The 23251-nt window shown below is 38.9% G+C and overlaps 3 protein-coding genes across 3 annotated transcripts; 1 reads left to right on the forward strand and 2 right to left on the reverse strand.

Moving 5' to 3' along the window:
* Nucleotides 1–5895: 5895 nt before the first annotated feature.
* LOC132786469 (adenylate cyclase, terminal-differentiation specific) lies at nt 5896–7333 on the forward strand. Its single transcript, XM_060793007.1, has 2 exons — nt 5896–6035; nt 6101–7333. Exons 1-2 carry the CDS (start codon nt 6015–6017, stop codon nt 7205–7207), a joined length of 1128 nt encoding a protein of 375 aa, XP_060648990.1. The 5' UTR covers nt 5896–6014; the 3' UTR covers nt 7208–7333.
* Nucleotides 7334–8591: 1258 nt separating this feature from the next.
* On the reverse strand, nt 8592–9450 carry LOC132785939 (uncharacterized). The gene is made up of 2 exons (XM_060792273.1): nt 9290–9450; nt 8592–9228 (listed from the first exon to the last, which is right to left on the reverse strand). Exons 1-2 carry the CDS (start codon nt 9314–9316, stop codon nt 8710–8712), a joined length of 546 nt encoding a protein of 181 aa, XP_060648256.1. The 5' UTR covers nt 9317–9450; the 3' UTR covers nt 8592–8709.
* Nucleotides 9451–17825: 8375 nt separating this feature from the next.
* LOC132786983 (mediator of RNA polymerase II transcription subunit 15) lies at nt 17826–18844 on the reverse strand. The gene is made up of 3 exons (XM_060793798.1): nt 18746–18844; nt 18114–18662; nt 17826–18025 (listed from the first exon to the last, which is right to left on the reverse strand). Exons 1-3 carry the CDS (start codon nt 18826–18828, stop codon nt 17878–17880), a joined length of 780 nt encoding a protein of 259 aa, XP_060649781.1. The 5' UTR covers nt 18829–18844; the 3' UTR covers nt 17826–17877.
* Between the last annotated feature and the right edge of the window lie 4407 nt (nt 18845–23251).

Consider the following 23251-nt stretch of genomic DNA (forward strand, 5'->3'; position numbering starts at 1 on the left):
AGAGGCGCAGACATAGGCCGCGAGGGAGCAGCAAACAACGACGCCGCAGTTTGGGGAGGTTTATTTCAGCCTGTGCTTTTTTTTTGTTGCTGTTGTATGCCGAGGCAGCCACCACCGCAGTAGCAACAGCAACAGCAACGGCAGTGGCAGCCGCATGTCTAAGTGCAGAAAGTAGGTGAGGCAAAACATGAGGCAAAGCGAGACAAGCGAGACTCTGTCGAGGAGTGTTTACCTCGGCTTAGACCAGACGCTCTGTCTGACTGCAGCAGCAACAACAGCAACAACAACAGCAACAACAGCAGCAACAACAGCAGCAGCAACTCGTCGTAGGCTCGACACAAAACATGAATGAGCTGTGAAGCAAATGAAGTGCTTCAGCTGAGTCTCGCTCGCTCTCTTCGCAACCCGCAGCGTATTTAAATATAGAAAAAAAAAAAAATATAAAAACGTGGCGTAAAAATGCAACGCATGCAGCAGCAATGACGACACAGCCAACTGCGCTGCTAGCAGCAACAGCAACAGCAACTGCGACTGCGACCAACGCGCAGCAGACGTTGAAGCTTCGTTCAGGCTCCCAGGCGGCTGCTATCATGTCACCGCCGTCCTCATTTGTCTGTTTGTTTCGATCTTCTGCTGCTGCTTCTGCATTTTTTTTTATGTTTTATTTTAATTTTCTGGTTTTTTTTTTTTTACTGCTACTGTTGTTGTTGTTGTTGTTATTGTAGTGGTTGCTGGCAGACAGACTGACGAGAGAAGCTGGCAGTTTAGTTTGGACTACGCTTGGGCATATTTTGTGCCTCATCATCATCTTCATCATCAGAGTCAGCTTCATCGTCAGCATCTCTCGACTGACGCTGATGGCGACACATGCGACTGACTGCAAATAAATGTCAGAGGAGTCCGCAGCCAGTTGTTGTTGTTGCTGTTGTTATTATTGTTGCCACTGCTGCTGCTACTGCTACTGTTGCCACTGTTGCTGCTCTTGATATTGTTGCAATAATCAGCAGTTCGTTGTGACTGCGCCGCCTGTGGAACCTTCCGGCTGCAGCCAAGTTAAGACAGACAGCGTTCATTATAAATAAACAACGCACACTTTTATAGGGTCTTACTTTAACTCTTTTAAATGTTAAACAAATATTTCATTTAAACAAATATTTATAGTCTATTATAAAGGGAATAATATTATTAATCAACAGTATACACATTTATAAGTTTATTTTTCGTATGCTCGCTTTACAAAAATAATTATTTATTATTTTTTATTTAGCTATTTGGCACTGTGTTATTTCAGTGCGCTAACGCAAAAAATTATCATAAAACAACGCAAATAATTTGCCTTATTTATTAACTAATACAATTACTTTAATTTAAAATGTAATGTAAATGAAAACAAGTTTATATTTGTTTCCAATTTATTGAGCAATATAATAAATTACATATAAAGATGCATTTTTCATTTCTTATTTACCTATAAATCGTAATTTTAAATAAACTAAATGTAAAATCCAAAAAATATCATTTTAATATTATCGCCAAACACATTTTCAAAAGTCATAATCTGTAGAAATTAGAAATATTTTAAAATAAATTTAAATCGAAATTTTAAATTAACTAAATGCGAAGTCCAAATCTTAATTGTATATTGTAAAACATGATATATTCCTTTTTAAATCATCCATATCAAATCCATACTTTTTTTCATAACTCTATTTTTTCTAGAAATAATTATATTTTTCTATTTCATTTACTAAATCGAACCCTTGTATTACTTTTTAAAATTGTTTTGTGCTAAATACATTTATTTTTCTTTTCAACTTATATGTTAATTTTTTAATTATTTTATTTTGTAATCTATTTTTACTTTTTATTGTAAATTCACATAGCTACAAACTGTTGTTGAACGAATATTTTTAAACATGAACCAATTTGTGCATAAAATTGCGCACCCTGTAACGTTGCAGTCAGTCGTTGCTTATGCACATTGTTTAGTGCATGTGACCAAAAATAAAAATAAAAAAAAATTAATCAAAAGAAAATGACACAACAAAAGCCAATGGAGGGCGACGACGACGACGTCGACGAGTCCAACTTGAGGCTTGACAAGAAGCGCAGCGAACCGAAAGCATTGCATACTTGAAGGCGCCATTGCAGACAGTTGAATACACACACACATACACACATGTGTGTGCACATACATTTGGTATGTATATATGCATACTCATATGTAGACAGACAAAACGAAGACAGAATGGGAACACACACATAGAGAGCAATTGGGCTGCGTTGACAAAGCTGTTTGCGTGGCAATTGGAGCACAAGCAAATTATATAGTATATGTATGTGAGTGTGAGTGTATGTGTGTATGCACATAGAGTATAAACGGTCTTTATGCAGGGCAGCAGCTTTTATCGGACTTGTTTTGATAGTTGACTCGATGCTAAGCCTATTAAGGCGCTTGAGTCGCTCAACAATTGAGCGGCTTAGCACTGAGCGGGTTTCCAAGTCCCCGTAAATGATAGGCCCCCAACACTCACACACACACACACACAAAGTTAAGCTCTCTCCGGCTCCGGGTCCGGTTCCTGGTCCTGGTCTTGGTCTTGGTCCAACTCCAGCTCTGACTCCTACTCCAACTCCGGCTGACTCTAAGTTTGCTGCTGCTGTTAATAATTAAGCCAACGCGACGCGCTCGTTAGAAACATCCTTTTACCTCCTTTTCTATCCCTTTCATGCTCTGTCTCTTTCTCTTGCAAACTGTCTCGTTATCTGTGTTGCTCTTTCTTTCTAGCCAACGCTTATCTGGCTCGTTCTCGCCCCCGTCGCGTCGGCAATTTTCTCAAGAAGCCGCACTTAAATGGCTTCCTGTGCGAGTGCAAACAAAAGCTGCCAGCCAGCCGGGCACACACATGTGTCTGCCTAAGTGTGTGTGTACGGGTGTGTGTACATGTGTGTGTGTGGGTGTATTTGTCTCCGACAGCAACAAAAAAATATGGCAGCAGCAACAAAAATCTCTGGCTTTCGACTGCAAGTCGAGTGGCGTCGCCTGGTGGTTGAATTTTGTGCTTCTTCTACTGCAACATCTTCTCATTGCTGTTGTTGCTGTTATTGTTGTTGTTTTTCTCTACTTCTGGCAAACGTGCTGCAAAAGTGTATAGAAAAAAAAGAGTTGCAATTTACTGCTGTTTTTGTGTTATTTGCAGAGCGCAACACATGCGCCATTATGCAATTGATTTTCTTGCTTTTTTTCGCCATACTTCTCGCACACTTTTTTTTGCCATCGTTTTTTGCATTGTTGCAGCTGAAGCTGGTTAAAGGCTTTACGTCTTCTTCTACTACTATTTCTATATATTCATTTTTGTTTTCTGTTTTTTTTTTGTTTTTGCTGGTGTTGTTGTTGTTGGTGGGATTACGAGTTCAGCCAAAGGGGGCAAAAGGGTCATTCAACCTTTGCGGCTGACTAATTTAGCGTTGCAACCCGGTTGCAAGCTTGCCACGAAGCCTCGGCCAGTTAGACGAGGCACAGGCAGGTGTGCCTAATTAGGCGCCGCACAGAAAAACTAAAGGCGAAAGGCGCTGAAAAGCTGCGAATCGAGAACACTGAAAGGTGTCTAAAGTGACGCTTCATGTGGAAAAAGGGCAAAAGCAAACTCTGCCGGCTGTCGGCTGTCTGCATGCAACTGCATTTCTATAGCAAGCGCATCACGTGCGCTATCTCATCGTAACGTTGCATACTACGTGGCGTGGCGTGGCACAACGCGGCTTTTAACCCTGAATGCATTTGAATGAATGCAGCAGGCAAGCAGGCAGGCAGGCAGACAACGCATAGACACGCTCACACCAGTCTAAGGAGGGGGGAGGGTGAGAACAGCATCTCCCCTTGGCTGTCAAGACAGTCAGATTGCGTATACGCAGCATTGGCCACTTGCATTATTAAGCGCTACTCGAGCGCTGTGATAAGCTGTGCCGCGAATGCGTCTGCACTGGTAATTGTCTGTGTAGATGCGTGTGTGTGTATGTGTGCCTTGCATATTCATTGTGAATGTCAAGTGTTGGCAGTTGCTTGCCAAGAAGACGCTTTGTTAGACGCCCCAAACACACGACTGACGACAGCAACAACGACGTTGGCATTGCGTATGCACGTGCTTGGATACCGGATCCGTTAACATTGCCGTTTGCGTCTGTGTCAAGTGGCATTCAAGTGCATTTTACATGCACACACACACACACACACACTGTGATTGATGCCTTGCATATTGCGTAGCTCCAATCTAATGCCAGCCACTTTTCGAATTGTGTGTGTGTGTGTGAAAGAAAGAAAGAAAGTCTCAAATGAAAGCTCAACTCTAGCTCATTGTGATCTTCAAACAATCAGAGTTATGACTACAAACAGTTAACACACAACAAAAAGTGCTTGTCATGCAAAAGTACATAGCTTTTGAAGAGTGTTAATTCAGTTTTAACTGCACGAGACCTCAAAAAGTAAACGACAAAATAATAAATGAATAATGTATATATCATGCGAAATTATTACAAAATTAGCTCTTTAGAATAACGACAAACTTCGCTTTCCACAATTAATCATAATAACATTATTATATATTTCGATTTAATTGCCTTTTGGTAAACCAATTAATCATTAACGTAAGAGCATTTAAAAATAAACACAAACATTTAGCTAATCATTTGTTATGTAACAAACCAGAAAACAGAGAACTAAATAATTATCGAAATGAGAATTTAGCTAAATTTATATAAATCATTTGGATGTCATTTATGGCTTTTATAGTTCACAAACTATTTATTTATGCAAAAGAAACGAGCAGCAATCCATTATATCAATAAAAAAACATGGCATTGGATTGATTAAAAAGCCATAGTTTATAAATTTTCGATGCTGATTTGTTGTTATTGTGCTTTTATTTTGGTTCCGCGATAAAACTGCACATAAAAGTGATTATCTATTACTAAATTAGCTGTATAATGGCCACAAAGAAATGCAAAACCAACGCATGGCTTGATTTGGAAACCGAAAAATTCAAATGTAATATAATTATATGCATATCAATTTAATTGCGTTGCCGTTTTTGAATGCGTATATCATTTGAACGAACATAGAGATTAATCAAATGCGATGCCACACCTGCAGTTAAAACGCAGTTTGTTAACATATCTTACCAATTTACGAATTTACAATGCAAATCCACTTAGTAGACTTCAATCATTGCGTACGAAATTCAAAAATAAACACGAAATCCCCTCATCGAAAAAGCTACAATTAATGCAAATTTATTTACACACATCCAACGGAATCGCACTTTTACTTTTTACGGACAAAAACACATAAGTCAATTCCGCAGAAATGTTCAACATCAAAATTGAAGTGGCCAAAAGCAGCAAAAGCAAGCGACAAGGTGAAGTCTGTGTAGCGAAAACGAGCAGAAAACATTTTCACGGCCCTCAAAATGATGATATGAAATTATATATGGAGAGAGAGAAAGATGCGTGTAAAGGCAAAAGGTAAAGGTAAAAAAGCAAATGAAGCAAAGCAAAGTTGCGACTCCTTAACTATGACAAAATGGTACGTGAGTGATAGCCAAATTATGCCACAAGCAAACGAACGTTCAAGTGGCAAGCGAACATATTATAAAAGTGAAAAAACCAAAAAATCAAAAAAAAAAATTATAAATATAAACAAAAAGAAATTATGAAATTTCACAGTGTTACAACAAATCAAGCCGAGCAGTCAGCCAGCAAACAACAAAAAACAAAATAACAATAACAACGATTACAAGTCAACAGTTAAACGAGAAACAAGTTTCCGGCGATCAACGCCGTCGCTGCTTCTGCTGCTCGTGTGACTCTTCTTTTTTATGCTTTTGAAGAAGTCCAACCAAATGATCTCAACGGCCTCAGCCTCAATCATTTGCCAGCCAGCGAAGCGTGAACATCGCCATCGACTTTGCTCTCAATACTCTTTGTTAATTTATTAATTCGTTTTTTCATCGCTGACCAACATGTTGCTTCTGGTCTGCACGGTAAGTTAGTGTGTTTGAGGCCCATTTCGTTAATTTGTCTTATCATTTAACTACCACACAATTAGTTAACGCTGCTAAGCTGCGGGCTGGCCCAACACGAGTATCATTATCCGCACCCGCAGATCCCATTCCACCTGACACCGCAGCGACCTGTGCGCGAGCAACCGCCGCCGACGCGTTTCGTTGTGCAGACATTGGGGCCACATGGACGCACCTATGAGCTGCAGACGCACAAAGCGCCAGCGATTTATGTGGCACATCAAACGGTGCAAGTGCCACAGCAACAACAGCAGCAACTACAACAGCAATATCATCATGCACAGCAACAACATCAACAGTATCAACAGCAGCTGCCACAGCAGCTTCATGTGCAGCAACCGCTGCAACAATTGCATACGTCAGCCTTTAAGAATCCGCTGCTGGTCAACACCAACTACCAACAGACGTCCGCTAGCATAACCGCAGCACTGCCACCGCCACCGCCGCCGCCCGCAGGTCCTGCGCCTTCCCTTGGCTACGCCTACAGCCAAAGTCAGGCACAGGGACAGGCTCAACAATCGGTTGGAGCTAACTACTATAATGCGCCGCAGGCTTTGACAGTTGCCACCGCAACTCAGGCACAGCCCGCGGCCCAGTATGGTCAGCCACCTCAGGTGCAGTTGCAGCTGCAACACGGACAGCAACAGGAACAGCAACCGCATTACAACAGCAATCCACAACCGTATGCCATTGTCACATTGCCAAACGGTCAACGGGTGCTGGATGCAGGTCACGGCTCTGGGCCGCCGCCAAGGGGCGACCATCACAGTGGCGGACAGCAGCCCCCACGCATTGGTGATTACAGCGCCCAATCGCAGAGTGCCACACTGGACACATACGACTACAAGCAATCGGTGGCAGGCGATGCACGCAGCTATCAACGCTTTGTGACCCAATGTCAGGCGAACGGACAGTGCCAGCAGTTGACTCTCAGTCCCGGACAGATTGATGGCGGCCATCAGCAGCTGTTGCAGGCGGCCCGTTCGCAAACGTTGCCCGCAGCAAGTGGTTGCAAGAAGAGCCACTATGTGCCACCAGGTGCCGAGCACAATGCCCAGGGACAGCTGCGACCACGTGGCAGACGCACCTACACTCATGTGCAAGAGCAGCTGGTCAAATATCCCTACAATTAACGCAATAGTTCAAGCTACTATATATAGTTCACTCATTTCGAATTTATTAGTACCTGTTTTTATATGTAGTTCCCTCCCCGTTATAGTATGAAATACATTTGTAAGATTTCCCCCGCTTTTTGGGCAGCAACGCAATAACCTGATTTGAAATTCTCTTGCGCTCGAATGCCTTTCGGGTTGATTTATGTTTGTAATTTGTCATTTCTCCATTTGATGAATAAATCATTTAATGTTACGCAAGTTGTTCAAGACTATCAGATGCCCTTTGAATAGTTATCAAACTGTTCACTTGATTTACACCCACTTCAAGACAGGTTTATTTTTTTGCATGCCCAAAAGTATGCAACACTTTTTTTGGCTCGCTCGCAACATTTGCTAGCAACATTGTTGCCAAGTTCTTTAAACACACTTTTGATGGGGCAGCATAAATTAACATATTGCTCAACTTGTTATAGCTCAAGTGTCGACAGCTACGAGCAATAAAGCAACGCATATTTTTCTGTGGGAGTTGATTAGCCAGCGATTGAAGAAGACTTAAGAAGCGCTAAAACCAGCTTGTTGTTGTTCAGTGCGTCGCGGGTATTCTAACACGTTTGATTATACTTTCTATTCGCATAACAAAATTCCCCACTTAATTGGGAAATACTTCAAAAATCAGTTCACAACAAAACCAGCTTGCCATCTTTTTGGCTTAGTCATTTTTGTTTAGAATCCAAGTGTCAAGTGATGCCGCGAAATAGCCTCATACTATTATTGTTGTTACCAAACTGCAAAGAAACACGTTCTAAGCCATGACGTCAAATGTGTAAAATGCCAAACAACAGCTGTTGTTGTTGCTGTTTTCAGTCTGATAACTCAGGTTGTTCAGGGCCAAAACTCACGCTGCAAAGGTGTCAACGTACAAGGGGCATGATTATGATGCAGCTTCCGTTGCTGTTTGCTGCACTGGACAGGTGGCTGGCTTCCTCTCTTCGAGTTTGCGGAAGTGTCAAGTGAGCAACAGCAACAGCAGCCAAACAACTCATCGAACTCATCGACAAACAGTGTAAGGAATTTTTCGCCGTAATGATCCATCAGACAGGTTAGCAGACATCTCTCACCCCGACTAAGAAATTCCAATCTCTAATTTTGTTTTGTTGCTTTTGTTTGTTGGCTGCTCGGATAGAATCTTGTTGTTAATTAAATTCTGTGACCGGCTCACTAAATGCGCAATTAAACAAATTAGCTAACTAATACAAGCAGCACACACAAAAAAAACTCGATCCAGACAGATGCGAAGAGAGATGGAGAAAAGTCGCAATGGGAGTCGCAAAAAGCTTTCAGCTTAATTTGTCAAATTGCCATTTAGGCAAAAACCCAAAAAAAGTAATGAAACGAGAATGCATTTTACAATAAATAAATAATTTATTTCATTACTTAACACAACAAATAATAAACACAGACGAGTAAAGTCAACAACAACAATTCCCAGCTCATAGTTGCTATCAATTATCAGTTTTTGCTCAGAAATCGTGATTGTACTTTTTGCTGTCGCCGGGATTCACACCATAGAGATCATAATCAAACTGATCCCATTCCGGATACTCGGCACCTCGCGGCTTTGTGCTGCCCTTCTTCAAATTCTTCAGCGCTCTTTTCTCCACAGCAACATCGATGGTGGGCAAATGTTGGCGCACTCGCTGCTCCTCGGCATTGATGGGTTGAGGATTACGAACTGGAGTGCTGGAGAGGAATTGCGATTCATCCATGCCCAGATCATTGTTGCCCGTCTCCGCATCGTAAAAGTTGGCAAAGTTCTGCAGTTGCATCGATTCAGCTGGATGATTGTCGTAGTAATCGGGCAAGATCATATTATAGTTGCCTGTCAATTGCATTGGCAGCTGTGGACTGCCCGTGTAGGCCAAATATGTTTCACTGCCTGAAGCCTTCAGGTCGAATGGCCGTTTTAGCGAGTTTGAACTGTAGCGCGGTGCAGCTTCACTGTGACTCAGCAATAAACCAAAGCAGCAGCTCAACAGCAACTATGGAAGAAATTTGAATTTTAGTAAAAGTAAGAAACTTTTTACAAACTGTATTTCTTACCATTTGTGTAAAATTCTTAGCAGCCATTTTTATATTTCACTTGAGTTAATACTGTGTGCGTGTGTGTGTGTATGTGTGTGTGTGTGTGGAGGGAATATTCCTTTTTGGGGATGCTGCTCTGCAATACGTTTAATACGAGCTCTTAAACACTTCTAATGTTCTGAACGTTGTGTGTTCTTATATTTAAGGCGAGCATCGAGTCAAAATACAAATAAAAACAATAAAAGCGAAAGAAAGATAAAACGAAAAAAATACGTTTGCAAAATCCGGTTTCCAATCTCCAATTTCCAACTGTGCGTTGACGCTGCTGCTTCTCTGCTTGGCTCAGCTTGCTGCCTGCTGCCTGCTGCCTGCTGCCTGCTGCCTGACTGCTGCCTGTGACTGACAAGCGGAGTGACTGACACACGCAGCAAACGTCAGTGCAGGTCAGTCAAAAGAAGAGGAATCCCTTGCAAGTCGCATGTCAAGTTCAATTGCGTTAAAGTTCAACATCAAAATCAAAATAAGAAAAGAAATGCAAATGCAAATGACGAAATTTTGTTTAATTGCCGCTGTGGACTATGTGGCACACATTTTGTCTGAATGATTCATTTCAATTTTGAATGCATTTTGTTTCGCTTTTGTTTTGTTTTGTTTTTATCCCCGCCTGTCTACTGGCTCGTTTATTGCAATTACTTTAATCCCCGAATATATATTAAATATTAATTACACGCGCCTTGTACCACTGAACTTTTGCATCGATTTGAATGACCATATATAATATGGTACATACATACATGTATATTACATACTTATACACCACCCACAATACACACACACACACACACACATGCTCATTACAAATTTGTCACATCAATCAAAAGGTTTTATTACTTGACATTTTCATATTTGTCAGTTAATTGGGGATTTTTGCTGATTTCCCTGCTGGACAAAAACACTGAAACACACACACACACATTTTGATCCGCAAGCAAAACGGCAATTAAAGGGTGTTATTAAGCCGCATTCGCATACGCTTTCAGCCTAGTTCTTAAATTGCCAGACAAAAGCCTATAAAATTCACTGCGATTTCAATTAATTAACCTATTGAAGTGGCCATGAAAGAGGAAACTGATTTACTCTTGAGTTTATTTTTAAACACACAAGAGAAAGGTTCTACGAGTAATGAATGATCGTTAATAAGATACTCTATATATATACGATATATGACCCCATATAATAGATGCAGTTAAATACTATCAAATAATCATAGTTATCGTAAGATGTGAATTAAAGTTTATGATTGATATTAACATAAAGTTATGATACAAAGATTTTACTATTCCATAATTTTTAAAATAATAATTTTTTTTTAAATACGAATATTAATTAAATATGATTATTATAAAGGTAAGAAATAAGAAATTAAATAAAATTCAAGAAAAAAGTACTATAAATATTATTTCCATTATCACTAAATGAAAATCAACTTTTAATTAGCATTGCTTAAATTCTTTTTAAAGCGCTTTATAAGTATTTTTTTATGAGCAGTAGAAGAAAGGCTGAAATTCTATTCAATATTATGAAATTATAATGTTCTTTATAAATATTATTTTTATGAACAGTAGAAGAAAATATTAAATGCTGTTCCATATTATGAAACTATAATGTTCTTTATAGTAGCTAGTGTATAAGAAACTAGGAATGCGAGATTAATTTAATCATTTATTTTTAGCCAAACAAAAGCCTAAATAAATACACTCCATTCAGCTAACTTTATAGGAAATACTCTTGAAAATAGTTAAAAATAGTTCAATCCATTCAACCTCAACTGAACCTAAAAGAAAGCCCGCGAATTTCGAGCGAAAACAAATTAACTCAATCGACAGTTAATAGATCAACTCGACCAGCAGTTACACTGCCGCAAACAAATCGATTATGCTTTTGGGATATACCCAATCGAGGTGGTTACAAATGTCAACTCATTTGTATGGATAAGTGGCCAAAAATGCCCCCAAGTTGACTGTCAATCAAAACCGCTTTACACAAATTTATGTGAAAATAACAGAATGTATTATTGTTGTTTATACTGTCGCTGTAAGAACAGGCATCAATAAGTTTTATGTTTTGGAAAACCCACACAACAGTTGAGCCACCCCTTCGCCAGCCTCCTGCCCTCTCCCTCTTCCCCCTCCGCTGCTGCACAAACTTTTGCTCGGTGATAACTTTATTTACATTGGCAGAAATAACGTAAATAAATATAATTCCAGCAGCAACAGCAGCAGCAAACTCTGAGGCTCATTTTGCATTGTTTTAAGCACTTACATTATTCGCGTATTTGTTGAATTTTATTTTCCGTTCCTTTTTTTTTTGGTTTATTATTTTGTTGTATTTTTGTAAATTATATTTTGCATGCGTGTATGTAAATTGGTTGGCCGCTTGTTTGTTGTTCTCGCTGTCAGCTCAGCTCAGCTCAACTCAGCTCAGTTCTCCTCTGTGCCTGTGCCTGGCACATGTTTGAGATCAAAGACATGTTTTTGGAAGCGAAACAAAAAAATATTCACAAATATTTGAGAATTGTTGGGAATTTGAGTCTGAACAAAATACGCCGGACAACCAAATACGAAAAAACCAAAAAACGGAAAAAACAGCAAAAACCAAGACAAACAACAAGAATTTCACAATTGTTTTTCCAATGCCAGTTTTTTGTTATCTCACAGAGTCCACTGTAGTAGAAGTTTTAAAGCGCCCCTATAACGGGCAGTTGTCTGATATATATGGCTAGGTATTTGCTCAGCTTCAGCAAGCGAAAAGCCTCAAAGCAACGTGCCTCAAAACTTAACCACAAAATTACATCAACTTGCCAGACGCATCAACGCCCAGCTGCAAGGCGTTCTGCGGTTCTCCCAGCTCCCATCTCCCAACTCCCGGCTCCCAACTTCGAATCCCCAATTGCAACCCTCAATATTCAACTCTTAACTGCAACCTCAATCCAAAGAGAGAACGCTGCTCCCCATCATCATCATCGTCGTTATCCATTGTCGGCAAATGCAAATCGAATTAGATTTAATATGCATTGCAACCACAACAAACTGCTCAAATCCTTCTCTTCCCTTGAGTCTCGGTTTAATCACAGACTTTGACCAGAAAGCCTCATCATTTGCACTAAATCGAATTTCGCCAATCGTCGGATGCTGCAATCAATGCAGTCTCTTTAATAAATTTGTATGCTACATTTAATGCACAAACCGCTTAAATAATAAACATAATTTTAATATTATTCAAATGCGTATTTACCAGTATTGTGGCTGAGGTTTTCACAGATTACGCAGCGCACAGAATTGTGAATTGAATTTGACCTTGATGAAGGGAGATTAAAACTTTAATCACACAGAAACTATTTGGCATCACTTAAACTAATCAATTTTGATATAATGTTAATTAAAAACAAGTAAGAAAGCTACAGTCGAGTGTACTCGACTGTGAGATACCCGCTACCCATTTTTAATAAAGGCAAAATATTGCGGTATCATTTTCAAAATATACCGAATATACTGCAAAAATACTAAAAATATACCAAATGGTATATTTGGTATATCGATATAGTACACCATTCAAAATACACCTTAGACGGAACAATATACCAGATTGTCAGCCAAAGCAACTAAGACCCCTAGTAAGTAAGCGCTTTTGCCCATACAAAAGTATTTCTTTAATAACTTCCAAAATTTTTATCTGATCGCAACCAAATTTTCAGGAATCATAACTACTACACTTACTATTATATATACCAAAATTCGCAACTCTTTTTTTATTTGCGGGGGCGGAAGTGGGCGTGGCAAAAATTTGAAACAAACTTGATCTGCGTGCAAACATAACAAATGCTGTCGAAAAAAATTATATTATATTATTATAGCTCTATCTCTTATAGTCTCTGAGATCTAGGTGTTCATACGGACGGACGGACAGACACACAGACGGACAGACGGACATGGCCATATCGCCTCGGCTGTTGACGCTGATCAAGAATATATATACTTTATAGGGTCGGAGATGCCTCGTTCTACCTGTTACATACATTTCCAGTCGGCACAAAGTTTTAATACCCTTCTACCCTATGTAGCGGGTATAATAAAGTGAACTATAGAAAAACATTACTTTTCAGTCAACTTTCTGTTTTCAATAATAAATATTTTGTTTTAATTTTTGAACTTCAAGTTGCAATATTATGTTTACATTTTTTTTCAATCAAAATTGAAGGATATGTTACTTTTAAATAATTTATAAAATTTAGAAAACAACTAGTGGAAAACAAGTTTTCTTTAAAACTATTTTTATTTTTAATAATAAATATTTTGGTCTCTCCCAAACCTTACCTTGAATCACATTTTTTATTTATTATTCACATTTTATGCTTAATATAAATTAAACTGAAGAAAAGTTTTCATTTAAACATACATAACACGTATCATTGTGCTCCTTCTCTCATTTAAACATTTCCATCTCTCAGTTTTCGTACCTTTAAGAGCGAAGCAAAAGGCTTTCAGTGATTCACACAACTATTGTTGGCTACTTGAGCTCATTGACATAATTAATGATTGAGCCATGAGAAGAAGACGATGGCAAGAAAAGCGTTCAACCAATCACAAGATTTATGAGGTGTTGTTGCTGCTGCTGTGTGTTGCTGCTGCTGTGTTGCTGCAACAGCTCAGCAATTGAACGGCAGCTTCCATTGACAACTTAAAGCTTTCGCAATAACTTAACAATACAAGAAAAAAGTGCACACACACACACACTCACAGACACATACATGGATGGAGCCATAAAATGGGTCATTAGCGCTGAGTGGGCTACTGGAAGCAGCTGTTGCAGCCACGCCCACTTAATTGTCATTAATTACGTATATTTTATCGATGCCTCTTACTTAATCTCAGCATGGCTGCAACGTGCACTGCAACGTGCAACGTGACATACAAAAAGGTGCAGCAGCTAAAGAAGAAGAAGAAGCAACAATTTAAGGCATAATTAACTGCAAATTTTCACAACGACTTGCAACATTTGGCAGCATGCAACAGCGAGCGCGATATTAGTTGCTGCTGTTGACAGCTGCTGTTAACACGAATGACCAAACTGAATAAATCATAATCAAAATCAATGGGCTAATGTAATGCGCTGGGTCAGTGCAACAACTTATTGTCAAATGATTAAGCGAAAGTTTGTAGTTGTATAGGTGTGTATAGGTGTGTGTGTGAGGGGTGTACAAGCGTGTGTGTGTGTGTGTGTGTGTGTGTGTAGCCATTGACAGCGATAAATCAGCACGTGTGATGAGTCAAAGCAAACGCGAACATGGCTCATTAATCACATATCCAATTACAAGTACATTATTCGAATTTCATTTAGAGCAAGTAAGCTCAGGAGTGTGTATTGGGAGGGAGATTGCAAAGGAGGCTGGGAAGATGGGCGTGGCAGGACAAGGCAAGGCAAAGGCGTTCATTAGGTCGCTGCTAAGGCCATGCGATTTCTCTGTTTACCCGCGCGCTAATTGTAAATGCCAATCAGGGCGTTCAGATCTCCTCCTCCTCCTCCTCGTCCTCCTCCCCCCTATATCCAAACCGAAAAGCGAAACTTGCATAAACAAAGCCAACTGTCGACTCGCAATTCAGAGTCAGAGTCAGAGTCGCAGTCGGAGTCGGAGTCGGAGTTAGAGTCGCTGTCGAGAGTTGAGTGTGCGGCGTCGTTGTCTAAAGTCGACTGGCAGCCTGATTGCCACCAATTGCCAGAGAGAGCCGTGGCACGCACGACTGCCTCATACAAACTTGAAACTAAATAAGAGCTTGTCGTTGACATGGCCGCAGCTCCGCAACAGCAGCATCTCCGGGCAGCAACTGGCAACGCACAAAGACTGCCAAAGGAGTGCGCTGCTCTGCTCTGCGCTGATGTAACGAAACGGTTAATTTAGACGGCAATGACAACGACGACAACGACAACAGCAAACAGCAACAACAACAACAACAACAGCAACAATACAGTGGAAGACAGTTCAAAAGCTGTCATCACAAAGCTCGGGCTAAAACTGAGAATGAGCCCAGGCATTTGCATAGGGGCGTGTGTGGGTCTCTCTCTCTCTCTTTCCATCTCTCTCTCCATCTTCTCCTTCTCTGCAATTGAAATTGCTGTCGAGGATTTCCATGAAGTCTATACTCTATTCTAACTCTCTAGCTTGGCATCTACTTTGTTTGCCGTATAAAACATTTTTTTAGTGTTTCGTTTCGTTTCGTTGTCGTTTTGTTTTCTACTTTTTAAGCTGCTGCCTTGTCGTTGCTACTGTCGCTACTGCTTAGAATTTAATTAGCAAACGCTGTCGGATTATGGACCATTTCAAGCAGCGAGCATGAAATTACTGTTTCAGCGGAAAATACAGTTTAAACAGCAATGACAAGAAGCAGTTCTTACGCTTACCTCTTCCTTCCACTCTTTCTCGCATCGCATTGATACTTCGGTTGTGTAAGTGGAACTGTAAAGTTCAAGTTTGATTTTTATTAGTTTACATAATTTGTATTTCATTTTATACTACACTTTCGCTTAGTTGCAATTAAATTAATGACCCAGATGAAACCTAGAGCTTACTGTTTTTATTTGTTTGGCCAGTCACTGTAAAAAAAAAAAAAAAGTTGTTTACTTTGTTGATATACAATTAGTATTTCTATTAAAAGCAAGTAAGAAAGCTACAGTCGATTATATTCGACTGTGAGATACCCGCTACACTTTTTGAATAATATCAAAATAGTGCGGTATTATTCTTAAAATATACCGAATATATATACCGCATTCGAGTCGAAGGGCCCAGAAGCCACTACTCTCTTCTCTATTAAATGTAGTATTAAATACTAGATTTAATATAATAAAATATACCGCAAAATACTAAAATATACTTGCTATAATGAGTTCATTGTTTATAATGAGTTACTGTATAGTGCAAAATATACGATTCCATACCATGTACTAATATAATACATCCAAGAAAGTAGGCGTTTTTTTCCATACAAAACGATTTCCAATAATATCTATATCCTTCAGTAGTATTTAATTAGTAGACATCATTTCTAAATTTTAATTAGAATTAGTAAAGAAACAATATAATTATATGTATGTAAAAGAATAAAACGTCTTCTTTTTCTACTTTTTCTTATAGAAATTTTTAATAAAATTTAGAAAGCATGTGTTCTCCTAGAATCAACAGTAAATATGTTTTAAAATTATTATCAGTTAAAAATAATATGGCTATTAACATTTAGTAACCAACTACTTATTTCAAGAAACACTTGGTTTGTATATCTTATAAACCCCAAATTTAAATAAGGAAACATTATTAAAAAATTTAACAAACTCAAGAAAAATGCTGCTAAATTTATTAATAACAGAGTATTGAAAGTGGCACATGAAATAATACATTAAATTCCTAATGTGAAACGCAGATTAATGATTAATATAAATCAATATTAAAAATAGATAAAGAAATGTGTGTGAAGAGCGAATAAGTGCTAATAATATAAGTTCAGTTATATACTAGAATCTGCGCTAAACAGCATTTAATTATTGACAGCGTAAACAAAAAACAAATACAACAGACAAGTTAATAAGACTAATAAATAAAATCCAAAATAGCAAATACGTAATTTTAAAATTCTAACCGAATTAACATTCAGTGAAATATTTCACATGTGAGTGAAACTGTTTAAAAAAGACAAACCCCAAAAGCAGCCAAAGCTATTTTGCAGCATTTGCTTGATAAATCAGTTGAAGACTAAAATCATTTCATCGCCAAATACAAGAATGTTGCACACGGACAGATGTTGCCACCTTTCTGATGTCATCATCATGGTCGTGTCGCTATCGTTATCCCTGCCCCATTCTCATGCTCACAAACTCATTCGCTTCTCATTCTCAGTTTTGGTTGTTGTCGTCACTGCTGTTGTTGTTGCTGCTGTTGTTGTTGTTGTCGTCTGGCAATTGCGCTTAGCGTTGACGCAAAACAATAGAAACACTTCAGCACTTTCATTTTTCAAAACAGAAAGAGACATTGCAATATAGTTTTTACAGATTTTTTATTTATTATTTTCCACAAGCAACAGACAGATAAAAAGAGAAGTAAAGAGAGAGAGAGAGGAAAGCAGACACAATTTGCAGCGTGGCACTCAACATGAAGTGCTGCGGTTTTTGTGGCATGTTTTATATTTTTAGAGATTGTTTTTAGTTGCAACACATTGTCGCCTTTTGTGTGCAAGTGCATATGTGTCTCTGTGTATGAGAGAGTTTGTGTGTATATTCATCGTGTATTGCTTCGTGTTCAAGTTGGACAACAGAGGCGTCTGCAGTCGAAGGCGTGGCCGAGTGCAACAGCAAGTTGATGACAGATAACGTACACACAGCACACTCACTCACTTATTGCAAACAGCTTTCACACACACTCTCTGCTTCTTCCCCATTCTTTGCTTTACCACATGCGCCCCAAAATATGCAACACTTTTTTCGCCAGCCAACTTCCGCTTGCGTTGTTTATTAATAAGCTGAAGACTCTCTCCAGCTATTGTTTATTTAATTAAATGCTATTAACCAACTGTCGCCTTGAGCGCAGCTGCACTCAGCAAGGGAATGCTTACTTGGCAGCAGGGACAGGGCGTGGCAGCCGCCTCCACATCCTCCGGGCAGCAGCGTTTGCATGAGGTTGCTTCCGGCGCATTTTGCGCTTGGCTTGAGCTAATTAAAATGCATTGTTCAATCAACAAAAATGCAGATTATTATAAGTAAAGTTAGTTGTTGTGCTCGTTGTTGCTGTTGCACTTACATCGTAGGTTGAATGCCGTGAGCCAAAGTTGCCTTTGGCGCCACAAAAGCGCCTCCTGCAATCGGCCGAAGTGCCGCAACACTTTTTGGCGCAGTTTCTATATATTGCTGTTGCTGTGGTTGTTGTTGTTCCAGCTGAATTGGCATCGATGTCGATTGTGGCTGCTGCTGTAGCTGTTGCTGCACGTTGACGCCATTGAACCCTGGCAATATTTGAGGTTGTTGACTTGTCAGCCGCACAGGCTGCGAGTTTTCATAAACAAAAAAGTGTAGCGGCTGCTGCTGCTGTTGTTGTTGTTGTTGCTGCTGTTGGTGTTGCTGTTGTAGTTGCTGTAACTCCTGCTGCTGAGATTGCTGCCAATTTGGCACAGTTTGGCTTAACAATTGCTGCAACAATGGCGCCAGCTCCAGCGCCTCGCCATCCATGATTTCATGTAACTGAGCCGGCTTAATAATTTGTGTTTGGCCACGTTGAACGGTCACATGATTTGGCAGCTGAGTGGCGCCACTTCCACTTCCCACTCCTTGTAAATAGGTTGTGTAAACCACGCTAAAAACGTATACATAAGCAAATTGCAGCTCAATAGTTTGACCTGCTTTTCTTTTTTGGGTCTAAACCTATCGACGACCTACTTTGACGGCTGTGCAAACAGCTGCGCCTCGCAGCCACTTACGAAGAGCAGAGTCAGCACAAATGTTGGCCAATTGAAAGACATTCGGGTTGGATAGAACCTTCTGCTTGCTAACTAAAATATCAACTAAATTGTATTTATTAAATTTGAAACCAGCTGTGGCCCTCACAGCAAATCGTTCTCTCTCTAGGCACAACAAAAAAACAGGCAAACTTGTTGATGTCGATTAATTAATTGGGTATTCTGTCTTTTTTTTTTTGTTTATCTTTCAGCATTAATTTGTATAAATAAATAGCTTATAGAGTCATTGTAGTTAATTTGATATAGTATGTATTTTTTTTGTTGTTGCTCATAAATATGCAAATAATAATTATTAAGTGCGAACAAACTTATTTGCATATTTTTTGTGCCGCAAGAAACCTGATTAAAGTTACGTAGCTCAAATTGCTTAATAATCTTTAATATAATTAAACAAAAAAAATAGTAAATATTTAGCCTAGGTTAATGACAATTTGACACGGCATTTACTGTAGTTTGCGGATGTTAGAAGAATTTTTGGAGCACTTTGATGAATAGAAAGAATGCTATTTAGTTGTGATGTTTTACTAGATATCCTCTGTTTTTGATATATATTTTATTTGATAAATATTTAATGGGAATAGTTTGTTTTTCAAGTTAGTTATATTAAATCTTTCATATACATTGAATTCTTGTTGTAAAAAATCAAAGTTTTCCTATAAAATTCGTGCGTCATTTAAATAAAAGATTCGTTAAAAATCCCTTAGATACATTGAATTAGTTTGACTTGCTCATCTCTTAATCTTACGTTAATAATTCACCAATCGCTTAAAAATAAAACAAGAATGTTTATTTTTAAATGAAATCATGTAAATCGTTTAAATAAAAATCCGATAGGGTAAATTATTAATAACCCAACGACATTTTAATGAAATTATATCCTCTTGCTAAAATTCTCACTCAACATGAGGAAGTTTATTCCATTTACAAAGTATTCCCCACGCAAAACACAAAATGCTTCAATTCAATGGCTGTCAAGCTGTCAATTATACTACAGCGATAATAATTGTGCTTAAGCCAAAAGCTTAGTCATATCGGGAACTGGTCATCGGCCGTTTGCCTGTCAATCTGCCAAAGGGCAATCGCTGACGGACATCTTTCACACTTCCCACTCACACACAGACAGAGTGTGTACTATATATGTGTGGCAAATGTTTTTCCATTAGATTACATACGTCCAGACAGCACTATGGGTAAAAACACTCAACCTCATCCATATGCTGCTGGAGTCATGAAATTTAGTGTTGGCGGCATAATTAGACCATCAATTGCGGAATACTCATGACAGTCATGAATGGGCGTGCTTGTGTCTGTGTGTGTGTGTGTCTCTATCTCTATGTGCGTGTGTGTGAGGCGTAAAACCACAGAGTTATAGTCAGCAACAACACGCATGCGAATAAAGTAATATGGCCCAAAAGCATAAACTCATCAGCGTCGGAAATGTTGACAACGAGCACAAGAACAAAGCTGGCCGACAAAACTAAAAGCCAAAGCCGACTGTTGCTTACAGCTATGGCGAGTCATAGCAACAACAACAACAGCAATAACAACAACAACAACTCGCCAAAATGCAAAGCACAAATGCTACTTTTGTCGCTCATAAATATTCACTTGAATATATTTTCGACCAAGTTGTTGTTGTTGTTGTTGTTGGCTGGCTGGCTGCTTTCATTTCGCTTTCATTTTCAGTTTTTGCGTTCGAAAGGCGCAAAAGTGTGAAAATGTCGAGCATTTTTATGACTATTTTTCGCATTTTCCGTCGAGCTGTAGCTGTTGCTGCTGTCCAGCGGACTGTGAAAGTTAAGCACATAAATAACATGGTAAACATTTTGTGCCCATTTCTGGGTGGGAAATTAAAAGCACATTGCGACAAAAAGCCGAAAAACCGAAAGCCAAACGCAAATACGTATACGAAACACTTGGAATATGGCAACCGCTGGCAACAGTCGTGCATATGTGAAGTGCTCTTTTTAGTTAAATTACACGCTCTAATCCACAACTTTTGCGAAATAAAAAAAAACAAAATACCTTTCCCTCGTCCCCCCCTTCGAAGCTGTAACCTGTAAGTAGAAAACATAAAAGGCGACATATCGCAAAGGCGCCAAGGGCCCCTCGCCATTAAACACACAACAAGCTCCCCAGACAGCGACCAAAGAGCTAAGCTCAGAAACACAACAACCACAAACGGAGACAGAGACAGAGAGTGAGTGAGGCAGCGACAGCCTAAAAGTATGCAAGGCATAATTCATGCTGATGGAATTGTATGCATATGGCATCATGAGGATGAGAATGAGGATGAGGCTGAGTGCGTCTCCTTTTCGTCTGCCCTCAACGGCTGAAAATCATATGCATCACGTGATTAAACGCGTCATGCATGAAAATGTAAAATATTTTTGCTTGAGAGTGAGAGCGAGTGACGACTGCAGCAGCGCATGCATGGAGTCAACGACTGGCGAGAGAGTCGCAAAAGAAAACAACAAAACCCGTATATAAAAATAAAAAAAATTAGACATCGCACGTCATGTTTACTTGACTTGACTAGCAAAGCTCGGGCCAACCTCGCAGCAATAACAACAACAATCGTAGAAGAGCAACCAAAATGGGAAAAATAAAAGAAGAAAAAAAGAAAACAACAACTCGTGACCGGCAAAAGCGTGGGGAGTGAGAGAGAGAGAGAGAGAGAGAGAGCTAACAAAACGCCTCGGTTACAAATTTTCCACAATTTTTTCTCATTTAAATGGAGAAATTGTGCTGCTGCTGCCGCTGACTGAGATGAATCTGGGCAGCACGTGCTCTGCACTGAGCCAGTCAGCCAGCCATGGCTTGAACTTGGCCAACTAGGGGTACGACATGACGACGTCTGACTGACTGGCAAAGCACAAAAGTCCAAGTAGTGGCTGTAGGAAGGCATCAAACAATGCCAGTGCAATTTGTGGCTTAAATGCAAGTAAATATAAGCATGGAACTACGCATAAAATGGAAAAATATGTGCGTGTTTGAATGTGTGTGTGCACTTGCTTAATGTGCTGCGTTGAAGGTCAGCCAGGACGAATGCCAACATGCCCGAACAACAACAGCTGCCAAAATGGCTATTGAAGTTTTGCGAGTAAGCTCGGTAATCATACAATTATTTTTTATTATTTCATTTCTGTTTAAATTATGAGAGTTTATGCCACAAATTTAATTTTCACAAATATTTATTTATCATTAAAAGTTAGTTGCAGCTTAAGCAATTACAATTTAAAGTTAAGGATTAAGGGTAAAAATTATGTAGCATGCTTTTTAGCGCAATACAAAATAATATTTTAATGTTACACCTTGGCCATCATACAACTTAATTATTCTTTAGTTAAATTTAAATTATGTTGGTGCAAATCTAAGCTGAACAAATATTTATCTAGTAGATATTATCTACATTTAACAATTAGCTGCAGTTTAGACATTAAAAAGTACAAAATGTTTAAGCAAAGCTTAAGGAGTAATAAGTGTAAAATTATGTTGCACACTTTTAAGCGCAATACATTAACTTATTGGTACAGCTAGGTAATCATACAATTGCCTTTTATTATTTCATAGTCTTGGCAAATTTCATTTTTGAAAATTGTATTCTATGTTAAACTTAACAATTGGTTATATTTGAGGCATTTCAAATCTAAAAAGCAAAGGCTAAAGGATAAGTAACTAAATTCTATAGCATGCTTTTTGTAGGAAACAAAAATATTACTTTAATGCTACAACCACTTTAGTTGCTGTTATTCAAGTCTCTTCTAAGTGGACAATTAAATATTCAGCTCAACTGGCATTAGCTTTATTTTCGAATTTACTTTTATCTCGCTTTCAATTAATTTCAAATGAGCCTGAAAGCACTATATGCTCTACAAATGTGCAAATGTAAGAACATTTTCTTTTGATTATTATTATTATTATTATGTAGTCTGGTGTGTGCTGTCTGTCTCTGTGGCTTTTCAATTTCAACTGTCTTCAGGGATTATACATTAAGCTTTTGCCATTTTGCAAGACAAGTTAACGGCAATCGCAATCTCAGTTGAATATGATTGCAACTTTAATACGTATACGCCACATTAGCCAACAGAAAACTCATTTTGTCGCAGCGTTTCCTGCACATGTATTCGAGGTATGAGGAATGTAAAATGGGAAAAAAAGTAGTGAACTTTTCGCACACTTTTGGTAGCCTGCAGTGCAAATTTATTAGTGCAACTTGTATATATCATTCAACGGGGCGCACACTGAAATTATGTCAGGCAAAGAAGCTAAAAGTTTAAGTTTAACTACTTTTCTACGAGTTTTTCGTAATGCGGCAGAGCATAAGTAAAAAACACATGAGCGACAGAGAGGGAGACAGAGGGCGAACTTTCTTCATTTGGTGTGCAGACTTTGTCGCAGTTGTCGCTGCACTTAGTTTAGTTGA

The sequence above is a fragment of the Drosophila nasuta genome, chromosome 2R, assembly GCF_023558535.2.
Source record: "Drosophila nasuta strain 15112-1781.00 chromosome 2R, ASM2355853v1, whole genome shotgun sequence".
Lineage (NCBI taxonomy): Eukaryota > Metazoa > Arthropoda > Insecta > Diptera > Drosophilidae > Drosophila > Drosophila nasuta.

Bases quoted from the DNA above. Each gene is read 5' to 3' on its own strand.
- LOC132786469 (XM_060793007.1), top strand. From the start codon at position 6,015: ATGTTGCTTCTGGTCTGCACG. The intron at 6,036-6,100 runs GTAAGTTAGTGT...CCACACAATTAG, and splicing joins TGTTGCTTCTGGTCTGCACG to TTAACGCTGCTAAGCTGCGG.
- LOC132786983 (XM_060793798.1), bottom strand. From the start codon at position 18,828: ATGTCTTTCAATTGGCCAACATTTGTGCTGACTCTGCTCTTCGTAAGT. The intron at 18,663-18,745 runs GTAGGTCGTCGA...ATACGTTTTTAG, and splicing joins CTGTTTGCACAGCCGTCAAA to CGTGGTTTACACAACCTATT. The intron at 18,026-18,113 runs GTAAGTGCAACA...CATTTTAATTAG, and splicing joins CACGGCATTCAACCTACGAT to CTCAAGCCAAGCGCAAAATG.
- LOC132785939 (XM_060792273.1), bottom strand. From the start codon at position 9,316: ATGGCTGCTAAGAATTTTACACAAATG. The intron at 9,229-9,289 runs GTAAGAAATACA...TTTCTTCCATAG, and splicing joins CTAAGAATTTTACACAAATG to TTGCTGTTGAGCTGCTGCTT.